The 23,673-nt window shown below is 49.3% G+C and overlaps 1 protein-coding gene across 1 annotated transcript in view; it reads right to left on the bottom strand.

Moving 5' to 3' along the window:
- Positions 1 to 11,659: 11,659 nt before the first annotated feature.
- ppil2 (peptidylprolyl isomerase (cyclophilin)-like 2) overlaps positions 11,660 to 23,673 on the bottom strand; it is a 48,017-nt gene continuing 36,003 nt past the window's right edge. Inside the window, exons 17-22 of the mRNA XM_065026926.1 lie at positions 20,000 to 20,100; positions 19,620 to 19,676; positions 16,090 to 16,162; positions 14,869 to 14,931; positions 13,291 to 13,442; positions 11,660 to 12,530 (exon numbers count right to left, since the gene is read on the bottom strand). Of these exons, the coding sequence (XP_064882998.1) occupies positions 12,437 to 12,530; positions 13,291 to 13,442; positions 14,869 to 14,931; positions 16,090 to 16,162; positions 19,620 to 19,676; positions 20,000 to 20,100 (540 nt within the window). The 3' untranslated portion in view covers positions 11,660 to 12,436. The remainder of the gene's footprint in view (positions 12,531 to 13,290; positions 13,443 to 14,868; positions 14,932 to 16,089; positions 16,163 to 19,619; positions 19,677 to 19,999; positions 20,101 to 23,673) is intronic.

The following is a 23,673-nucleotide window of genomic DNA, read 5'->3' as shown; positions in this document are numbered from 1 at the left end:
GTACCGTAATACCCTGTATATAGTCTCCACATTGACTCTGTACCGTAATACCCTGTATATAGCCTCCACATTGACTCTGTACCGTAATACCCTGTATATAGCCTCCACATTGACTCTGTACCGTAATACCCTGTATATAGTCTCCACATTGACTCTGTACCGTAATACCCTGTATATAGCCTCCACATTGACTCTGTACCGTAATACCCTGTATATAGTCTCCACATTGACTCTGTACCGTAATACCCTGTATATAGCCTCCACATTGACTCTGTACCGTAATACCCTGTATATAGCCTCCACATTGACTCTGTACCGTAATACCCTGTATATAGCCTCCACATTGACTCTGTACCGTAATACCCTGTATATAGCCTCCACATTGTATAAAGCCTCGCTACTGTTATTTTACTGCTGCTGTTGAATTATTTGCTACATTTCCACATATTTTTCTGTATTGTTGGTTAAGTAAACATTTCCCTATAAAGGTTTGTTGTTGTATTCATGTGACAAATACAATTTGATTTAATACAAAATCCTGAATAAAAAAAAAGCTGCGTCTCTATCCACCCCATCCACCCGTCAGCTAGAGGAGTTTAACACACGTCTCTATCCACCCCATCAGCTAGAGGAGTTTAACACACGTCTCTATCCACCCCATCCACCCGTCAGCTAGAGGAGTTTAACACACGTCTCTATCCACCCCATCCACCCGTCAGCTAGAGGAGTTTAACACACGTCTCTATCCACCCCATCCACCCGTCAGCTAGAGGAGTTTAACACACGTCTCTATCCACCCCATCAGCCCGTCAGCTAGAGGAGTTTAACACACGTCTCTATCCACCCCATCAGCCCGTCAGCTAGAGGAGTTTAACACACGTCTCTATCCACCCCATCAGCCCGTCAGCTAGAGGAGTTTAACACACGTCTCTATCCACCCCATCAGCCCGTCAGCTAGAGGAGTTTAACACACGTCTCTATCCACCCCATCAGCCCGTCAGCTAGAGGAGTTTAACACACGGGCTGCGTCTCTATCCACCCCATCAGCCCGTCAGCTAGAGGAGTTTAACACACGGGCTGCGTCTCTATCCACCCCGTCAGCTAGAGGAGTTTAACACACGGGCTGCGTCTCTATCCACCCCATCAGCCCGTCAGCTAGAGGAGTTTAACACACGGGCTGCGTCTCTATCCACCCCATCAGCCCGTCAGCTAGAGGAGTTTAACACACGGGCTGCGTCTCTATCCACCCCATCAGCCCGTCAGCTAGAGGAGTTTAACACACGGGCTGCGTCTCTATCCACCCCATCAGCCCGTCAGCTAGAGGAGTTTTACACACGGGCTGCGTCTCTATCCACCCCATCCGCCCGTCAGCTAGAGGAGTTTATTTTATTTATTTTTTTATTTCACCTTTATTTAACCAGGTAAGCAAGTTGAGAACAAGTTCTCATTTACAATTGCGACCTGGCCAAGATAAAGCAAAGCAGTTCGACACATACAACGACACAGAGTTACACATGGAGTAAAACAAACATACAGTCAATAATACAGTAAAAAAAAAAAAAAAACAAGTCTATATACAATGTGAGCAAATTAGGTGAGAAGGGAGGTAAAGGCAAAAAAAAGGCCATGGTGGCAAAGTAAATACAATATAGCAAGTAAAACACTGGAATGGTAGTATTGCAATGGAAGAATGTGCAAAGTAGAAATAAAAATAATGGGGTGCAAAGGAGCAAAATAAATAAATAAATTAAATACAGTTAGGAAAGAGGTAGTTGTTTGGGCTAAATTATAGGTGGGCTATGTACAGGTGCAGTAATCTGTAAGATGCTCTGACAGTTGGTGTTTAAAGCTAGTGAGGGAGATAAGTGTTTCCAATTTAAGAGATTTTTGTAGTTCGTTCCAGTCATTGGCAGCAGAGAACTGGAAGGAGAGGCGGCCAAAGAAAGAATTGGTTTTGGGGGTGACTAGAGATATACCTGCTGGAGCGTGTGCTACAGGTGGGAGATGCTATGGTGACCAGCGAGCTGAGATAAGGGGGACTTTACCTAGCAGGGTCTTGTAGATGACATGGAGCCAGTGGGTTTGGCGACGAGTATGAAGCGAGGGCCAGCCAACGGAGCGTACAGGTCGCAATGGTGGGTAGTATATGGGGCTTTGGTGACAAAACGGATAGCACTGTGATAGACTGCATCCAATTTGTTGAGTAGGGTATTGGAGGCTATTTTGTAAATGACATCGCCAAAGTCGAGGATTGGTAGGATGGTCAATTTTACAAGGGTATGTTTGGCAGCATGAGTGAAGGATGCTTTGTTGCGAAATAGGAAGCCAATTCAAGATTTAACTTTGGATTGGAGATGTTTGATATGGGTCTGGAAGGAGAGTTTACAGTCTAACCAGACACCTAAGTATTTGTAGTTGTCCACGTATTCTAAGTCAGAGCCGTCAGAGTAGTGATGTTGGACAGGCGGGTAGGTGCAGGTAGCGATCGGTTGAAGAGCATGCATTTAGTTTTACTTGTATTTAAGAGCAATTGGAGGCCACGGAAGGAGAGTTGTATGGCATTGAAGCTTGCCTGGAGGGTTGTTAACACAGTGTCCAAGAAGGGCCGGAAGTATACAGGATGGTGTCGTCTGCGTAGAGGTGGATCAGAGACTCACCAGCAGCAAGAGCAACATCATTGATGTATACAGAGAAGAGAGTCGGTCAAGAATTGAACCCTGTGGCACCCCCATAGAGACTGCCAGAGGTCCGGACAGCAGACCCTCCGATTTGACACACTGAACTCTATCAGAGAAGTAGTTGGTGAACCAGGCGAGGCAATCATTTGAGAAACCAAGGCTGTCGAGTCTGCCGATAAGGATGTGGTGGTTGACAGAGTCGAAAGCCTTGGCCAGATCAATGAATACGGCTGCACAGTAATGTTTCTTATCGATGGCGGTTAAGATATCGTTTAGGACCTTGAGCGTGGCTGAGGTGCACCCATGACCAGCTCTGAAACCAGATTGCATAGCAGAGAAGGTATGGTGAGATTCGAAATGGTCGGTAATCTGTTTGTTGACTTGGCTTTCGAAGACCTTAGAAAGGCATGGTAGGATAGATATAGGTCTGTAGCAGTTTGGGTCAAGTGTCCCCCCCTTTGAAGAGGGGATGACCGCCTTCTTTCAATCTTTGGGAATCTCAGATGACAAGAAGAGAGGTTGAACAGGCTAGTAATAGGGGTGGCAACAATTTCGGCAGATAATTTTAGAAAGAAAGGGTCCAGATTGTCTAGCCCGGCTGATTTGTAGGGGTCCAGATTTTTCAGCTCTTTCAGAACTTCAGCTGAATGGATTTGGGAGAAGGAGAAATGGGGAAGGCTTGGGCGGTTGCTGTTGGGGGTGCAGTGCTGTTGACCGGGGTAGGAGTTGCCAGGTGGAAAGCATGGCCAGCCGTAGAAAAATGCTTATTGAAATTCTCAATTATGGTGGATTTATCAGTGGTGACAGTGTTTCCTATCTTCAGTGCAGTGGGCAGCTGGGAGGAGGTGTTCTTATTCTCCATGGACTTTACAGTGTCCCAGAACTTTTTAGAGTTAGTGTTGCAGGAAGCAAATTTCTGCTTGAAAAAGCTAGCCTTGGCTTTTCTAACTGCCTGTGTATAACGGTTTCTAGCTTCCCTGAACAGCTGCATATCACGGGGGCTGTTCGTGCTAATGCAGAACGCCATAGGATGTTTTTGTGTTGGTTAAGGGCAGTCAGGTCTGGGGAGAACCAAGGGCTATATCTGTTCCTGGTTCTAATTTTCTTGAATGGGGCATGTTTATTTAAGATTGTTAGGAAGGCATTTTTAAAAAATATCCAGGCATCCTCTACTGACGGGATGAGATCAATATCCTTCCAGGACACCCCGGCCAGGTCGATTAGAAAGGCCTGCTCGCTGAAGTGTTTCAGGGAGCGTTTTACAGTGATGAGTGGAGGTCGTTTGACCGCTGACCCATTACGGATGCAGGCAATGAGGCAGTGATCGCTGAGATCTTGGTTGAAGACAGCAGAGGTGTATTTAGAGGAAGTTGGTTAGGATGATATCTATGAGGTGCCCGTGTTTAAGGCTTTGGGGGTACCTGGTAGGTTCATTGATAATTTGTGTGAGATTGAGGGCATCAAGTTTAGATTGTAGGATGGCTGGGGTGTTAAGCATGTTCCAGTTTAGGTCGCCTAGCAGCACGAGCTCTGAAGATAGATGGGGGCAATCAGTTCACATATGGTGTCCAGAGCACAGCTGGGAGCAGAGGGTGGTCTATAGCAGGCGGCAACGGTGAGAGACTTGTTTTTAGAGAGGTGGATTTTTAAAAGTAGAAGTTCAAATTGTTTGGGTACAGACCTGGATAGTAGGACAGAACTCTGCAGGCTATCTTTGCAGTAGATTGCAACACCGCCCCCTTTAGCAGTTCTATCTTGTCTGAAAATGTTGTAGTTTGGAATTAAAATTTCTGAATTTTTGGTGGTCTTCCTAAGCCAGGATTCAGACACAGCTAGAACATCCGGGTTGGCAGAGTGTGCTAAAGCAGTGAAAAGAACAAACTTAGGGAGGAGGCTTCTAATGTTAACATGCATGAAACCAAGGCTATTACGGTTACAGAAGTCATCAAAGAGAGCGCCTGGGGAATAGGAGTGGAGCTAGGCACTGCAGGGCCTGGATTCACCTCTACATCGCCAGAGGAACATAGGAGGAGAAGAATAAGGGTACGGCTAAAAGCAATAAGAATTGGTCGTCTAGAACGTCTGGAACAGAGAGTAAAAGGAGGTTTCTGGGGGCGATAAAATAGCATCAAGGTATAATGTACAGACAAAGGTATGGTAGGATGTGAGTACAGTGGAGGTAAACCTAGGTATTGAGTGATGAAGAGAGATATTGTCTCTAGAAACATTGAAACCAGGAGATGTCATTGCATGTGTGGGTGGTGGAAATAATAAGTTGGATAAGGTATAGTGAGCAGGACTAGAGGCTCTGCAGTGAAATAAGCCAATAAACACTAACCAGAACAGCAATGGACAAGACATATTGACATTAAGGAGAGGCATCCTTAGTCGAGTGATCAAAAGGGTCCAGGGAGTGGAGAGGTTGGTTTGGGGGTCACGGCGATTTAGACAGCTAGCCAGGACATCGGTAGCAAGCTAGCATAGGATGGAGGTCTGTTGTTAGCCACCTCTTGCGTTCCGTCAATAGATTAGTGGAGTTCCGTGTTGTAGAGGATTAGTCCAAATCACACAACAACAAAAAAAAAAATAAAAACAATAGATATAGTTATAGAGGCCCAGAAGAAACATGTTAATAATAAAAATAAATAAATTGTCCGATTGTCTATTCTGAGAGCATCCGGTAAGACAGCTAACGGTTAGCAGGCCGCAGATGGGCATTCAGGTAACGTCGCGACGGAGGAGCCAGCCGGATCTCCTTCGGGTAGATAACGTCGGCAGTCCAGTTGTGAGGGCCCGGAGGGGCTCCGTGTGGCAGTAAAACGGGTCCGGATAGGTGACTGCAGCCCAGGAGTGATTGACGGAGCTCAGGAGTGGTTGACGGAGCTCGCTAGCTCCGGAGTAGTGATGTTTGCTCCGGAATCGACGAAAGCAGATAGACACACGGATAGCAGCCAGCTGGCTGTGAGATCCGGGAGTGAATGTCCAGAGAGCAGTTGAAATCCAGGGACATGGAGAGAAAAAAATCGGTCCGGTATGTTCCGTTCCGAGCCGCGCTGCTGCGCCGTACAAAACTGGCGATAGATTTTCGAGTTAAAGGATAGCTAATGACCACAAACCGTGGTTAGCTGAATACGAACGAGTTGCCAGTAAAGAAGCTAACTAGCTTCTGGCTAGCTTCTTGGAGGATTGCAGATTTGATTGCAGATTTGAGGTAAATAATACGTATTTATACATATCAATTGGTGAGGCAGGTTGCAGGAGAGTGTATTGAAGATGAGTTGATGGAAAATAAAAATAAAATGTATGTGAAAAAAAAGTTGTAAATATATATATATACACGACACGACAAGACGAGGACAAAAGACGTCTTAACACACGGGCTGCGTCTCTATCCACCCCATCAGCCCGTCAGCTAGAGGAGTTTAACACACGGGCTGCGTCTCTATCCACCCCATCAGCCCGTCAGCTAGAGGAGTTTAACACACGGGCTGCGTCTCTATCCACCCCATCCGCCCGTCAGCTAGAGGAGTTTAACACACGGGCTGCGTCTCTATCCACCCCATCAGCTAGAGGAGTTTAACACACGGGCTGCGTCTCTATCCACCCCATCCGCCCGTCAGCTAGAGGAGTTTAACACACGGGCTGCGTCTCTATCCACCCCATCAGCCCGTCAGCTAGAGGAGTTTAACACACGGGCTGCGTCTCTATCCACCCCATCCGCCCGTCAGCTAGAGGAGTTTAACACACGGGCTGCGTCTCTATCCACCCCATCCGCCCGTCAGCTAGAGGAGTTTAACACACGGGCTGCGTCTCTATCCACCCCATCAGCCCGTCAGCTAGAGGAGTTTAACACACGGGCTGCGTCTCTATCCACCCCATCAGCCCGTCAGCTAGAGGAGTTTAACACACGGGCTGCGTCTCTATCCACCCCATCAGCTAGAGGAGTTTAACGTCTCTATCCACCCCATCAGCCCGTCAGCTAGAGGAGTTTAACACACGGGCTGCGTCTCTATCCACCCCATCAGCTAGAGGAGTTTTACACACGGGCTGCGTCTCTATCCACCCCATCAGCCCGTCAGCTAGAGGAGTTTAACACACGGGCTGCGTCTCTATCCACCCCATCAGCCCGTCAGCTAGAGGAGTTTAACACACGGGCAGCGTCTCTATCCACCCCATCAGCCCGTCAGCTAGAGGAGTTTTACACACGGGCTGCGTCTCTATCCACCCCATCAGCCCGTCAGCTAGAGGAGTTTAACACACGGGCTGCGTCTCTATCCACCCCATCCGCCCGTCACACGCTACCCCATCCGCCCGTCAGCTAGAGTTTAACACACGGGCTGCGTCTCTATCCACCCCATCCGCCCGTCAGCTAGAGGAGTTTAACACACGGGCTGCGTCTCTATCCACCCCATCCGCCCGTCAGCTAGAGGAGTTTAACACACGGGCTGCGTCTCTATCCACCCCATCCGCCCGTCAGCTAGAGGAGTTTTACACACGGGCTGCGTCTCTATCCACCCCATCAGCCCGTCAGCTAGAGGAGTTTAACACACGGGCTGCGTCTCTATCCACCCCATCAGCCCGTCAGCTAGAGGAGTTTTACACACGGGCTGCGTCTCTATCCACCCCATCAGCCCGTCAGCTAGAGGAGTTTAACACACGGGCTGCGTCTCTATCCACCCCATCCGCCCGTCAGCTAGAGGAGTTTAACACACGGGCTGCGTCTCTATCCACCCCATCCGCCCGTCAGCTAGAGGAGTTTAACACACGGGCTGCGTCTCTATCCACCCCATCAGCCCGTCAGCTAGAGGAGTTTAACACACGGGCTGCGTCTCTATCCACCCCATCAGCCCGTCAGCTAGAGGAGTTTAACACACGGGCTGCGTCTCTATCCACCCCATCCGCCCGTCAGCTAGAGGAGTTTAACACACGGGCTGCGTCTCTATCCACCCCATCCGCCCGTCAGCTAGAGGAGTTTAACACACGGGCTGCGTCTCTATCCACCCCATCAGCCTGCCGTATCCCTACCAGTTACCCCCTGACCCCCCTGCTATCCGCCCCGTCAGCCTGCCGTATCCCTACCAGTTACCCCCTGACCCCCCTGCTATCCACCCCATCCGCCCGTCAGCCTGCCGTATCCCTACCAGTTACCCCTGACCCCCTGCTATCCACCCCATCCGCCCGTCAGCCTGCCGTATCCCTACCAGTTACCCCCTGACCCCCTGCTATCCACCCCGTCAGCCTGCCGTATCCCTACCAGTTACCCCTGACCCCCTGCTATCCGCCCCGTCAGCCTGCCGTATCCCTACCAGTTACCCCCTGACCCCCCTGCTATCCACCCCATGCGCCCGTCGGCCTGCCGTATCCGTGGTGAAAGGTGTGCCGAGCTCAAACGGTTTGGCATGCTCGGCGACTGTCACGGGACTCGTCTGAAGTCCGTAACACTGATGTGCCAACTTCTGCCTGTAGCGTTGAGCTACAAACTCACCATGGAAAGGAGAGACTCACGATGGGTGTCGCAGGACTCGTCTGACGGTAACCCATAACAACAAATTGGACGTATGGAGGTAGTTTTGAGGCAACAAAAATATGGGGTTAAATGAGCTTTGTTATGTCTCCTAGATATAAACCTTGGATCTTATGATTAGTTGTGTCGGTCTTTTCCTCCATGTGTGTATTCCAATATTTGTGGGTATCAGATTTCTGAAATTAAACTCTTTTTAATCTTAGTCTTTCTTGATGTTTTTCTATCCCGCAATTAATATATATATATATATATATATATATACACACACACACACTTTTGCTGACCCGTAGGGCCGCCTGCTGATGACTTTTGCCCAGGGCCCATAGGGTAGTAGTGCACTATATAGGGGACAGGGTGCCATTTGAAAAACCGCAGGGCTCGGCCTCACAAGAAACCGATGAAAGATATGAATTTGTGAAAAATTGTGAAGCATTAATAAATAAATATAATAAATATTAATAAATATAATAAATATAATAAATATAATAAATATAATAAATATTAATAAATATAATAAATATTAATAAATATTAATAAATATAATAAATATAATAAATATAATAAATATTAATAAATATATTAATAAATATAATAAATATAATAAATATAATAAATATAATAAATATAATAAATAATAAATAAATAAATAAATATTAATAAATATAATAAATATAATAAATAATAAATATTAATAAATATTAATAAATATAATAAATATTAATAAATATAATAAATATAATAAATATTAATAAATATAATAAATATAATAAATATAATAAATATAAATAAATATAATAAATATAATAAATATAATAAATATTAATAAATATTAATAAATATAATAAATATACTGGAAAAACTGGAATTTATTAAAACACAAATAAAAAAAATAAAAAAATGCATAAATTAGAACATTATTTAATGATGTCATACTAAGTGAAAGACAACATTCTATATAATTCACATGACTCAGAAAATAAAAACAAAATGTCCATGAGAGGCGAATGGCAGGGGGTGACTGGTAGTAGCAGGGGGTAATAGGGTATCAGGGGTGACTGGTAGTAGCAGGGGGTAATAGGGTATCAGGGGTGACTGGTAGTAGCAGGGGGTAATAGGGTATCAGGGGTGACTGGTAGTAGCAGGGGGTAATAGGGTATCAGGGGGTGACTGGTAGTAGCAGGGGGTAATAGGGTATCAGGGGTGACTGGTAGTAGCAGGGGGTAATAGGGTATCAGGGGGTGACTGGTAGTAGCAGGGGGTAATAGGGTATCAGGGGTGACTGGTAGTAGCAGCGGGGTAATAGGGTTTCAGGGGTGACTGGTAGTAGCAGGGGGTAATAGGGTATCAGGGGTGACTGGTAGTAGCAGGGGGTAATAGGGTTTCAGGGTTGACTGGTAGTAGCAGGGGGTAATAGGGTATCAGGGGTGACTGGTAGTAGCAGGGGGTAATAGGGTATCAGGGGTGACTGGTAGTAGCAGGGGGTAATAGGGTATCAGGGGTGACTGGTAGTAGCAGGGGGTAATAGGGTATCAGGGGGTGACTGGTAGTAGCAGGGGGTAATAGGGTATCAGGGGGTGACTGGTAGTAGTAGGGGGGTAATAGGGTATCAGGGGTGACTGGTAGTAGCAGGGGGTAATAGGGTATCAGGGGTGACTGGTAGTAGCAGGGGGTAATAGCAGGGGTAATAGGGTATCAGGGGTGACTGGTAGTAGCAGGGGGTAATAGGGTATCAGGGGGTGACTGGTAGTAGCAGGGGGTAATAGGGTATCAGGGGTGACTGGTAGTAGCAGGGGGTAATAGGGTATCAGGGGTGTCTGGTAGTAGCAGGGGGTAATAGGATATCAGGGGTGTCTGGTAGTAGCAGGGGGTAATATACCAGGGTATCAGGGGGTGACTGGTAGTAGAAGGGGGTAATATACCAGGGTATCAGGGGTGACTGGTAGTAGCAGGGGTAATATACCAGGGTATCAGGGGTGACTGGTAGTAGCAGGGGGGTAATAGGGTATGAGGGGGTGACTGGTAGTAGCAGGGGTAATAGGGTATCAGGGGTGACTGGTAGTAGCAGGGGGGTAATAGGGTATCAGGGGTGACTGGTAGTAGTAGGGGGTAATAGGGTATCAGGGGGACTGGTAGTAGCAGGGGGTAATAGGGTATCAGGGGGTGACTGGTAGTAGCAGGGGGTAATAGGGTATCAGGGGTGACTGGTAGTAGCAGGGGGTAATAGGGTATCAGGGGTGACTGGTAGTAGCAGGGGGTAATAGGGTATCAGGGGTGACTGGTAGTATCAGGGGTGACTGGTAGTAGCAGGGGGTAATAGGGTATCAGGGGTGACTGGTAGTATCAGGGGTGACTGGTAGTATCAGGGGGTAATAGGGTATCAGGGGGTGACTGGTAGTGGCAGGGGGTAATAGGCATCAGGGGGTAACTGGTAGTAGCAGGAGGGTAATAGGGTATCAGGGGTGACTGGTAGTAGCAGGGGGTAATAGCAGGGGGTAATAGGGTATCAGGGGTGACTGGTAGTAGCAGGGGGTAATAGGGTATCAGGGGGTGACTGGTAGTAGCAGGGGGTAATAGGGTTTCAGGGGTGACTGGTAGTAGCAGGGGGTAATAGGGTATCAGGGGGTGACTGGTAGTAGTAGGGGGTAATAGGGTATCAGGGGTGACTGGTAGTAGCAGGGGGTAACAGGGTATCAGGGGTGACTGGTAGTAGTAGGGGTAATAGGGTATCAGGGGGTAATAGGGTATCAGGGGGTGTCTGGTAGTAGCAGGGGGTAGGATATCAGGGGTGTCTGGTAGTAGCAGGGTAATACAGGGTAATATAGGGTATCAGGGGTGACTGGTAGTAGCAGGGGGTAATAGGGGTATCATCAGGGGGTGTCTGGTAGTAGCAGGGGGTAATAGGGTTTCGGGGTGACTGGTAGTAGCAGGGGGTAATAGGGTATCAGGGGTGACTGGTAGTATCAGGGGTGACTGGTAGTAGCAGGGGGTAATAGGGTATCAGGGGGTGACTGGTAGTAACAGGGGGTAACTGGTAGTGGCAGGGGTAATAGGGTATCAGGGGTAACTGGTAGTAGCAGGGGGTAATAGGGTATCAGGGGGTAACTGGTAGTATCAGGGGGTGACTGGTAGTAGCAGGGGGTAATAGGGTATCAGGGGGTAACTGGTAGTATCAGGGGGTAATAGGGTATCAGGGGTGACTGGTAGTGGCAGGGGGTAATAGGGTATCAGGGGTGACTGGTAGTAGCAGGGGGTAATAGGGTATCAGGGGTGACTGGTAGTAGCAGGGGGTAATAGGGTATCAGGGGTGACTGGTAGTAACAGGAGGGGTAATAGGGTATCAGGGGTGACTGGTAGTGGCAGGGGTAATAGGGTATCAGGGGTGACTGGTAGTAGCAGGGGGTAATAGGATATCAGGGGTGACTGGTAGTAGCAGGGGGTAATAGGGTATCAGGGGTGACTGGTAGTAACAGGGGGTAATAGGGTATCAGGGGGTGACTGGTAGTGGCAGGGGGTAATAGGGTATCAGGGGGTGACTGGTAGTGGCAGGGGGTAATAGGGTATCAGGGGGTGACTGGTAGTAGCAGGGGGGTAATAGGATATCAGGGGGTGACTGGTAGTAGCAGGGGGGTAATAGGATATTAGGGGGTACATCCAGAATGGAAGCCTATTCCCTACATAGACCACTACTTTTGACCAAAACCTAGTTACTTAATTTCCTATATATTACCATAACTACATAGTGTCCTATGGACCCTAGTCAAAAGTAGTGCACTATTTCGGGAACAGGGTGCCATAGGCTCTGGTCGAAAGTAGTGCACTATATAGGGAATAGGGCTCTGGTCTATAGTAGTGCACTATATAGGGAATAGGGCTCTGGACTAAAGTAGTGCACTATATAGGGAATAGGGCTCTGGTCTATAGTAGTGCACTATATAGAGAATAGGGTTCTGGTCTAAAGTAGTGCTCTATATAGAGAATAGGGCTCTGGTCTAAAGTAGTGGTGGGACACAGAAGGTGTCCACGGGGCTGTGTGTCCACGGGGCTGCGTGTCCACGGGGCTGCGTGTCCAAGGGGCTGCGTGTCCAAGGGGCTGCGTGTCCACGGGGCTGCGTGTCCACGGGGCTGCGTGTCCACGGGGCTGCGTGTCCACGGGGCTGCGTGTCCACGGGGCTGCGTGTCCAAGGGGCTGCGTGTCCAAGGGGCTGCGTGTCCACGGGGCTGTGTGTCCATGGAGTTACCAGGAGCTGAAGTCTCCAAAGCCAGCCTTTCCTTTGGGCTTCTTGGCTCCGCTGGTGGACGGTCCGCTGTCCTCTACTGCTGGACGCTTCCTACACACACAGGATGGGGTTAATGGTGTGTGGGTGTGGTGTGCATGATGCGTGTGGTGCGTGTGGTGTGCGCGTGGTGTGGTGTGCACGTGGTGTGGTGTGCGCGTGGTGTGGTGTGCGCGTGGTGTGGTGTGCGCGTGGTGTGGTGTGCGTGTGGTGTGCATGATGCGTGTGGTGTGTGTGGTGTGTGGTGTGTGTGGTGTGTGGTGCGTGTGGTGTGTGTGGTGTGCGCGTGGTGTGGTGTGCGCGTGGTGTGGTGTGCGCGTGGTGTGTGTGGTGTGTGCGTGGGTGTGGTGTGCGTGTGTGTGGCGTGGTGTGTATGGTGTGTGTAGTGTGTGTGGTGTGTTAGTGTGGTGTAGTGGTGTGGTGTGTTGTGCGTGGGTGTGGTGTGGTGGGTGTGGTGTGGTGTGGTGGGTGTGTGTGGGGTGGGTGTGTGTGGGGTGGGTGTGTGGGGGTGGGTGTGGTGTGGTGTGGGTGGGTGTGGTGTGGTGGGCGTGGTGTGTTGTGTTGGTGTGTTGTGTGGGTGGGTGTGTGTGGGTGGGTGTGGTGTGTTGGTGTGTTGGGCGTGGTGTGTTGGTGGTGGTGGGTGTGGGTGTGGTGTGTTGGGCGTGGTGTGTTGGGCGTGGTGGGCGTGGTGTGTTGTGTTGGTGTGGTGGGCGTGGTGTGTGGTGTGTTGTGTTGGTGTGGTGTGTTGTGTTGGTGTGGTGGGCGTGGTGTGTGGTGTGGGTGGTGTGTGTGTGTGCGTGGTGTGTGGTCTCACGTGGTGGTAGCGGTCACAGGGTTGATGTATTTCCCTATGCCAGCCTTGAAGGTCTTGGGAGCCTGATCTGCTTTAGTCTTCCTCTGAGACAAACTGGTCTGAGCTCGATCCTCCTCCTGCTTTTCCAACTCCTTCTGACGCTCAGCTGCAATCTACACACACAAACACAAGACGGTAGTGTATTTTCCAATCTCAGTGCTCATCAGAAACTCAGGTCTCCTGATTGTATGTTTAGTTGAAACGCGTCAGGGGCGTCGAGCAGCTAACTGACAACAGTTGAAACGCGTCAGGGGCGTCGAGCAGCTAACTGACAACAGTTGAAACGCGTCAGGGGCGTCGAGCAGCTAACTGACAACAGTTGAAACGCGTCAGGGGCGTCGAGCAGCTAACTGACAACAGTTGAAACGCGTCAGGGGCGTCGAGCAGCTAACTGACAACAGTTGAAACGCGTCAGGGGCGTCGAGCAGCTAACTGACAACAGTTGAAACGCGTCAGGGGCGTCGGGCAGCTAACTGACAACAGTTGAAACGCGTCAGGGGCGTCAGGCAGCTAACTGACAACAGTTGAAACGCGTCAGGCAGCTAACTGACAACAGTTGAAACGCGTCAGGCAGCTAACTGACAACAGTTGAAACGCGTCGGGCAGCTAACTGACAACAGTTGAAACGCGTCGGGCAGCTAACTGACAACAGTTGAGCTAACTGACAACAGTTGAAACGGGGCAGCTAACTGACAACAGTTGAAACGCTGTCAGGCAGCTAACTGACAACAGTTGAAACGCGTCAGGCAGCTAACTGACAACAGTTGAAACGCGTCAGGCAGCTAACTGACAACAGTTGAAACGCGTCAGGCAGCTAACTGACAACAGTTGAAACGTTGAAACGCGTCAGGCAGCTAACTGACAACAGTTGAAACGCGTCAGGCAGCTAACTGACAACAGTTGAAACGCGTCAGGCAGCTAACTGACAACAGTTGAAACGCGTCAGGCAGCTAACTGACAACAGTTGAAACGCGTCAGGCAGCTAACTGACAACAGTTGAAACGCGTCAGGCAGCTAACTGACAACAGTTGAAACGCGTCAGGCAGCTAACTGACAACAGTTGAAACGCGTCAGGCAGCTAACTGACAACAGTTGAAACAGGCAGCTAACTGACAACAGTTGAAACGCGTCAGGCAGCTAACTGACAACAGTTGAAACGCTGGCCAGGCAGCTAACTGACAACAGTTGAAACGCGTCGGGCAGCTAACTGACAACAGTTGAAACGCGTCGGGCAGCTAACTGACAACAGTTGAAACGCGTCGGGCAGCTAACTGACAACAGTTGAAACGCGTCGGGCAGCTAACTGACAACAGTTTAAACGCGTCAGGCAGCTAACTGACAACAGTTGAAACGCGTCAGGCAGCTAACTGACAACAGTTGAAACGCGTCAGGCAGCTAACTGACAACAGTTGAAACGCGTCAGGCAGCTAACTGACAACAGTTGAAACGCGTCGGGCAGCTAACTGACAACAGTTGAAACGCGTCAGGCAGCTAACTGACAACATCTTACTGGATCATAGACCAAACACACAAACCAACCTGGGCATCTGCCTCTTCATACGGGTCCACGAACACAGTGGCACTCAGCAGCTTGATCTCAGACTGGAGATAGAGAAGAGAGAGTATAGTTTAAGCCCTCGCTGGGTTAGTGGTCGCTGGTGTCTTCAGTCAGTTCTAGATAAGTTACAACTGAATTCTGGGAGTCTGTTTCTACTTAAGTGAGTCACAGGTAACAGGTGTGAACAGGGGATCACAACAACAGACAGGAGGAAGGAGATAAAACGAGGGATATTGATTGTACTTCTCTGCTCCATACAGTGTGTGTGTGTCAGTTTCCGTTAGCCGGTAATAGCTGGCTTTTAGCCGATAATAAAAAGATAAAAAAAGATAGAAAAGACGATAAATAAGATTGCCGCTGGCCCATTGTCCGAGAGGAGAAGAAAAATAATGCTTTTTAGCATATCCATGGATGGAAATACATTTGACTGATCGTGCTTATCAGTCGGTGAATTTGCATAATTTAGTGGAATGCGTTAAACGTGTACAGTGCTGTTGACAGTGTTCTCCAGTTAATTACACTATGGATCTCACATTTACGCATCGTCTACGTGAATAAATTGTTGAGCAACATTTTAAGCTAAACGTTCTGATCTGTTGCATTAGACACTTAACTTTTTAATTTTTTAAATTAGCCTAGGCCTGCTGGTTGTATGAATTAGGGATCTGTTGTCCCCACAACTGTCCCAGAGTCTGTTTGAGAATAGGCCGTTTCTTTCTCAACAAGCTGACCAATAGAATAGGTTCACTTTTCTACTCTGGCAGACAGTAGATTGACATTGGCTAGTGATTTTTGCTGTTCGTTACTCGTCTCTCGTTGGCTGATGAAAAGTAAACTTAACATCCTCAAAGTGGGTAAGAAGGGCCCCCCCATATCACTGTTTCCTCGACTTGTTCTGTTAAGACTGTATGAATTACTATATTCTAATGTTATTTCATATCCACCCAATGCATATGGGTCCTGTACAATTCTCAAAATGTCCAGTCAATTTAAAACGCTGCTGGTTAAAATATACCACGCCACATTTTCCTAACGGAAACCCTGGTGTGTGTGTGTGTGTACACCTGTGTGTGTGTGTACCTGTGTGTGTGCGTGTGTGTACCTGTGTGTGTGTGTGTGTGTACCTGTGTGTGTACCTGTGTGTGTGTGTGTGTACCTGTGTGTGTGTGTGTGTACCTGTGTGTGTGTGTGTGTGTGTGTACCTTGGGTTTATCGGATTTAGGATCAGCTTCTATGTTCTCCATGGCTGTCAGAGCCTCGAAGCCTCCCACCACCCTGGGAAGAAACAAGACAACACATCTTCAAAACTACACAAATCTTCCTTTCTACGCGTCGGCCGGACAGAACCACAACGTCGGGTGAGCTTAAGGGGGGAGGTGTCTCTGTTAGCAGCAGCTGGTGTGTGAGCTCTAATATTAAGGAAGTCTCGAGGTTCTTCTCTCCTCCGTTAGAATACCTCATGATCAGCTGTAGACCATACTATTTACCAAGAGAGTTCATCTATATTTTTCGTAGCCGTTTATAGACCATCTGAGCTGTATAAAAGGCCATAAGCAAACAAGAAAACGCTCATTCAGAGGTGGCGATCCTAGTGGCCGGGGACTTTAATGCAGGCAAACTTAAATCAGTTTCACCTCATTTCTACCAATATGGTCACGTGTGCAACCAGAAGGAGAAAAAAAACCTCTAGATTACCTTCACTCTGTGACACATACATACAGTGCCTTTGGAAAGTATTCAGACCCCTTGACTTTTTCCACTTTGTGAGGCTACAACCTTTTTCAAACATTTATTAAATTGTTATTTATTTGTCCTGATGGAAGGTGAACCTTCACCCCAGTCTGAGGTCCTGAGCGCAATCAAGGATCTCTGTACTTTGATCCATTCATCTTTGCCTCGGTCCTGACTAGTCTCCCAGTCCCTGCCGCTGATAAACATCCCCACAGCATGATGCTGCCACCACCATGCTTCACCGTAGGGATGGTGTCAGGTTTCCTCCAGACGTGACACTTGGCATGTATGCCAAAGAGTTCAATCTTGGTTTCATCAGACCAGAGAATCTTGTTTCTCATAGTCTGAGAGTCCTTCGGGTGTATTTCGGCAAATTCCATGCGGGCCCTTGTGCCTTTTACTGAGGAGTGGCTTCCGTCTGGCCACTCTACCATAAAGGCCTGATTAGTGGAGTGCTGCAGAGATGGTTGTCCTTCTGGAAGGTTCTCCCAACCTGTTTTCACTTTGTCATTATGGGGTATTGTGTGTCGATTGATGAGTAAAAAAATATTGAATCCATTTTAGAATAAGGATGTAAACGTAACAAAATGTGGGAAAAGTCAAGGGGTCTGAATACTTTCTGAATAACCTGTACGTGGTAGTAGAGTAGTGGTCTGAGGGGGAACACTGTTGCCAAAAGTGTTTTGAAATGTCATGTATACTGAACTCAAATATAAAAGCAACCATTTTCAAACAGTTTACTGAGTTACAGCTCATATAAGGAAATCAGTCCACTTAAATTCAAAATCATATGGATTTGACATGACAGGGAATACAGATATGACTCTGTTGGTCACAGACACCTTAAATAAAAGTAGGGTCGTGGATCAGAAAACCAGTCAGTATCTGATGTGACCATTTGCCTCATGCAGTGGGACACGTCCCTTCACATGGAGTTGATCAGGCTGTTGATTGTGGCCTGTGGAATGTTGTCCCCACTCCTCTTCAATGGCTGTGAGAAGTTGCTGGATATTGGTGGGAACTGGAACACGACGATCCAGAGCATCCCAAACATGCTCAATGGGTGACATGTCTGGTGAGGACGCAGGCCATGGAAGAACTGGGACATTTGCAGCTTCCAGGAACTGTGCACAGATCCTTGCAACATGGGGTCGTGCATTATCATGCTGAAACAGGAGGTGATGGTAGAGGATGAATGGCACGACGACGGGCCTCAGGATCTCGTCACGGCATCTCTGTGCATTCAAATTGCCATCGATAAAAAGCATTTGTGTTCGTTGTCCGTAGCTTATGCCTGTCCATACCATAACCCCACCACCACCATGGGGCCCTCTGTTCACAACGTTGACATCAGCAAACACCATACCATAACCCCACCTCCACCATGGGGCCCTCTGTTCACAACGTTGACATCAGCAAACACCATACCATAACCCCACCTCCACCATGGGGCCCTCTGTTCACAATGTTGACATCAGTAAACACCATACCATAACCCCACCTCCACCATGGGGCTCTCTGTTCACAATGTTGACATCAGTAAACACCAACCCCCCACCACCATACCATAACCCCCCACCACCATGGGGCCCTCTGTTCACAATGTTGACATCAGTAAACACCTCACCCACTCAACACCAAACACCATACCATAACCCCCACCACCACCATGGGGCCTCTGTTCAAACGTAACACATCAGTAAACACCATAGCTCTAGTGGACCCTGCAGTCACCATGGGGCCCTCTGTTCAAAACGTTGACATTTGTGTTGCAGTAAACACCATGCCATTTTAACCCCTTTTATTGTCCCCCACCAAGATGCACCTGGGGCCCGCTGTTCACAACGTTGACATTGTCAGGTAAACATCTTGAAAATGATAACCCCCCACCACCACCATACCAAACCCCACCACCAAATTGAGAGAAACCCCCCACCACCATACCTCAACCCCACCACCACCATGAACTGGGCACTCTGTTCACAACGTTGACATCAGTAAACTGCTCACCCACTCAACACCAAACACGTGGTCTGCGGTTGTGAGGCTGTTTGGACATACTGCAAAATTCACTAAAACAACGTTGGAGGCGGTTATAGCAGAAATTAACATTAAATTCTCTGGCAACAGCTCTCTAGTGGACATTCCTGCAGTCAGCATGACAATGTTCCAACATCTAGTAAAAACTTGAGACATTTGTGTTGCGTGACAACAATGCACATTTTAGATGAGTGGCCTTTTATTGTCCCCTAGCACAAGATGGACCTGTTATAATGATCACGGGTGTTTAAGAGTGGAGCTTTTGATATGTCACACTTGTCAGGTGGATGAATTATCTTGGAAAATGAGAAAGCCTTCCCAGAACAGGGATGTAAAACAAATTGTGGAAAGCCTTCCCAGAAAAGTTGAGCAATGTTCCAGAAACTTGAAGAGTGGCCTGCAGAGCCCTGACCTCAAAAGCCCCCATCGAACACCTTTATAGGATGAACTGGAAAGCGCCCAGACTGGAGCCAGGCCAATTGTTCCTACATCTAGTGGAAAGCCTTCCCAGAAGAGTGGAGGCTGTTATAGCAGCAATGTTCCTACATCTAGTGGAAAGCCTTCCCAGAAGAGTGGAGGCTGTTATAGCAGCAATGTTCTAACATCTAGTGGAAAGCCTTCCCAGAAGAGTGGAGGCTGTTATAGCAGCAAAGGAGGGACCATCTCCATATTAATGCCCATTACAACCAAACAGGGCTCTCTGGTCCGGGGTTAGAACCCGGGCTCTCTGGTCCGGGGTTAGAACCCGTCCGGGGTTAGAACCCGGGCTCTCTGGTCCGGGGTTAGAACCCGGGCTCTCTGGTCCGGGGTTAGAACCCGGGCTCTCTGGTCCGGGGTTAGAACCCGGGCTCTCTGGTCCGGGGTTAGAACCCGGGCTCTGGCCAGTCTGGCACCCAGAGCACAGACATGCCATCTCCATCACATATTCAACCAATACAACAGAAATCCGTGTGTCTCTTACCTTCCAAACACGGTATGTTTCCTGTCCAGGTAGGGACATGACCGGAAGGTGATGAAGCTGGGAAACAACACATGGTCAATGTCTCTTCGGCTCCACTAACGGGAGGAAATGGGGGGGGGGCACTAACGGGAGAAATGGGGGGGGACACACTAACGGGAGGAAATGGGGGGAGCAAAAGACAGTATCACTACATGCTGAAGTGTACACTCGTTCACTACTTCCCACAAATTTAAAAGCATTGGAGGCGGCTTGGGCTAGTGGAGGTTTCCACCACATTTCTGATACCAGCCATTTCCTTTCAAATCGGTTAAGGGAAGTGAACAAGTGCACACTTTAGGAGGAAAGAGGGATAACTGGGACATAAGACAATGACAACTCACAACTGGGACTTGTTGGTGTTGGGTCCTGAGTTGGCCATGCTGAGAACCCCTCGTCCGGTGTGGGACAGGTTGGGACGAAACTCATCTTTGAAGGGCTTCACCTCCTGAAGAGGGGCAGAGAGCGAGGGGGCAGACAGAGAGAGAGAGAGAGCGAGGGGGGGGGCAGACAGAAAGAGAGAGAGCAGACAGAAAGAGAGAGAGAGAGCGAGCAGGGGGCAGAGAGAGAGAGAGAGCGGGGAGAGCCCAGAATGACTCTCAGACAGAGAGAGAGAGAAGGGGGGCTGAAGAGGGGCAGAGGGGGCAGACAGAGGGGGCAGACAGAGAGAGAGAGAGAGAGAGAGAGAGAGGGGGGGGGCAGACAGAAAGAGAGAGAGACAGACAGAACAGAGAGAGAGAGAAGGGGGCAGACAGAGAGAGAGCAGGGGGGGGGCAGACAGAGAGAGAGGGGGCAGACAGAGAGCAGGGGGACAGAGAGAGAGCAGGGGGGCAGACAAGAGAGAGAGGGGGGCAGACAGAGAGAGCAGGGGGGGGCAGAGCAGGGGGCAGACAGAGAGAGAGAGGGGGACAGACAGAGAGAGGGGAGCAGAGGGCAGAGAGAGAGAGGGGGCAGACAGAGGGAGCAGGGGGGGCAGACAGAGAGAGAGAGAGAAGGGGGCAGACAGAGAGAGATAGAGAAGGGGGGCAGAGCAGGGGGTGGCAGACAGAGAGAGAGAGACAGAGGGGGGGGGGCAGACAGAGAGAGAGAGAGAGGGGGGGGCAGACAGAGAGAGAGAGAAGGGGGCAGACAGAGAGAGAGAGCAGACAGAGAGGGGGGGGGGGCAGACAGAGAGAGAGCAGGGGGGGGCAGACAGAGAGAGAGCAGGGGGGAGAGAGACAGAGAGAGAGCAGGGGGGCAGACAGAGAGAGAGCAGGGGGGCAGACAGAGAGAGAGAGCAGGGGGCAGACAGAGAGAGAGCAGGGGGCAGACAGAGAGAGACAGAGAGAGAGCAGGGGGCAGGGGGCAGGGGGCAGACAGAGAGAGAGCAGGGGGCAGACAGAGAGAGAGCAGGGGGCAGACAGAGAGAGAGCAGGGGGAGAGAGACAGAGAGAGAGAGAGGGGGCAGACAGACAGAGAGAGAGCAGGGGGCAGACAGAGAGAGAGCAAGGGGGGCAGACAGAGAGAGAGAGAAGGGGGGCAGACAGAGAGAGAGAGCAGGGGGGCAGACAGAGAGAGAGCAGGGGGGCAGACAGAGAGAGAGAGAAGGGGCAGGGGGGAGACAGAGAGAGAGAGAAGGGGGCAGACAGAGAGAGAGAGAGACAGAGGGGGGGGGCAGACAGAGAGAGAGAGGGGGCAGACAGAGAGAGAGAGAGAGGGGGGGGGGGGCAGACAGAGACAGAGAGAGAGAGGGGGGCAGACAGAGAGAGAGAGAGAGACAGGGGGGCAGACAGAGAGAGAGACAGAGAGAAGGGGGGCAGACAGAGAGAGAGAGAAGGGGGGCAGACAGGGGCAGACAGACAGAGAGAGAGAAGGGGGGACAGAGAGAGAGAGAAGGGGGCAGACAGAGAGAGAGCAGGGGGGACAGACAGAGAGAGAGAGAAGAGAGGGGGCAGACAGAGAGGGCAGACAGAGAGAGGGGGGGCAGGAGAGAGGCAGGGGGGCAGACAGAGAGAGCGAGCAGGTGGGGGCAGACAGAGACAGAGAGAGCGAGAGGGGAGGGCAGACAGAGAGAGCAGGGGGGGCAGACAGAGAGAGCAGGGGGGCAGAGCAGGGGGGCAGACAGAGAGAGAGGGGGCAGACAGAGCAGGGGGGCAGACAGAGAGAGATATACCAACTTGTAATTAGAGAGTAGAGAGAGAGAGTAGGGGGCAGACAGATTCTAAGTATTGGGAGAAAAATCCAATAGAACATTAGACCCAGAATGACCCTACATTAAGGAGCAGTATTCAGACGACTCTAGACCCAGAATGATCCTACATTAAGGAGCAGTATTCAGACGATTCTAGACCCAGAATGATCCTACATTAAGGAGCAGTATTCAGACGACTCTAGACCCAGAATGACCCTACATTAAGGAGCAGTATTCAGACGACTCTAGACCCAGAATGACCCTACATTAAGGAGCAGTATTCAGACGACTCTAGACCCAGAATGATCCTACATTAAGGAGCAGTATTCAGACGACTCTAGACCCAGAATGAACCTACATTAAGGAGCAGTATTCAGTATTCAGACGACTCTAGACCCAGAATGACCCTACATTAAGGAGCAGTATTCAGACGACTCTAGACCCAGAATGACCCTACATTAAGGAGCAGTATTCAGACGACTCTAGACCCAGAATGATCCTACATTAAGGAGCAGTAATTCAGACGACTGCCTACATTTTGACTGGAAATCTGAATGACAGGAATGACCCTAGTGAAATGACGTAGACCCAGAATGACCATTGGAAATTAAAAGACCCAGAATGACCACAAAACCTAATAATTCAATGCACTGAAAACCCTACATTAAGAGATGAACCCCCAGAATGAGAGTGTCTCCCAGAATGATTAAAACCACTAAACAACCCTACATTAAGGAGCAGTTATTCAAACCCTACACAAGGAAATCAAATCAAAAATGACCCTACATTAAGGAGCAGTATTCAGACGACTCTAGACCCAGAATGACCCTACATTAAGGAGCAGTATTCGCCCTCTAGACCCAGAATGACCCTACATTAAGGAGCAGTGACTAGACGCTCTAGACCCAGAATGATCCTGGAGCAGTATTCAGCCTCTAGACCCAGAATGATCCTACATTAAGGAGCAGTATTCAGACGCTCTAGACCCAGAATGATCCTACATTAAGGAGCAGTATTCAGCCTCTAGACCCAGAATGACCCTATTAAGGAGCAGTATTCAGACCTCTAGACCCAGAATGACCCCCAGTATTCAGGGACCCAGCCCTACATTAAGGAGCAGTATTCAGACGCTCTAGACCCAGAATGACCCTACATTAAGGAGCCGCCCCCCAGAATGACCCTACATTAAGGAGCAGTATTCAGCGACCTAGACCCAGAATGACCCTACATTACGGAGCAGTATTCAGACGCCTAGACCCAGAATGACCCTACATTAAGGAGCAGTATTCAGCCTCTAGCCCAGAATGACCCTACATTAAGGAGCAGCCCCTAGACGAATGACCCTACATTAAGGAGCAGTATTCAGCCCTAGACCCAGAATGACCCTACATTAAGGAGCAGTATTCAGCCTCTAGACCCAGAATGACCCCAGCAGTATTCAGACGACTCTAGACCCAGCCCTAGGAGCAGTACGCCCCTGCGAATCATTAAGGAGCAGTATTCAGACGACTCTAGACGGAGCAGTATTCAGAAACCCAGAATGACCCTACATTAAGGAGCAGTATTCAGACGACTCGCCCAGAATGACCCTACATTAAGGAGCACGCCCCTAGACCCAGAATGATCCTACATTAAGGAGCAGTATTCGCCCTAGGAGCCGCCCCATTAAGCAGTATTCAGCCGCCCCAGGAACGCCCCCCATTAAGGAGCAGTATTCAGCCGCCTCTAGAGCCAGAATGATCCTACATTACGGAGCAGTATTCGCCTCTAGACCCAGAATGACCCTACATTAAGGAGCAGTATTCAGCCTCTAGACCCAGAATGATCCTACATTACGGAGCAGCTCAG

This window comes from Oncorhynchus nerka, linkage group LG13 (genome assembly GCF_034236695.1).
Source record: "Oncorhynchus nerka isolate Pitt River linkage group LG13, Oner_Uvic_2.0, whole genome shotgun sequence".
Classification (NCBI taxonomy): domain Eukaryota; kingdom Metazoa; phylum Chordata; class Actinopteri; order Salmoniformes; family Salmonidae; genus Oncorhynchus; species Oncorhynchus nerka.
This window is presented reverse-complemented; position numbering and strand designations above follow the sequence as displayed.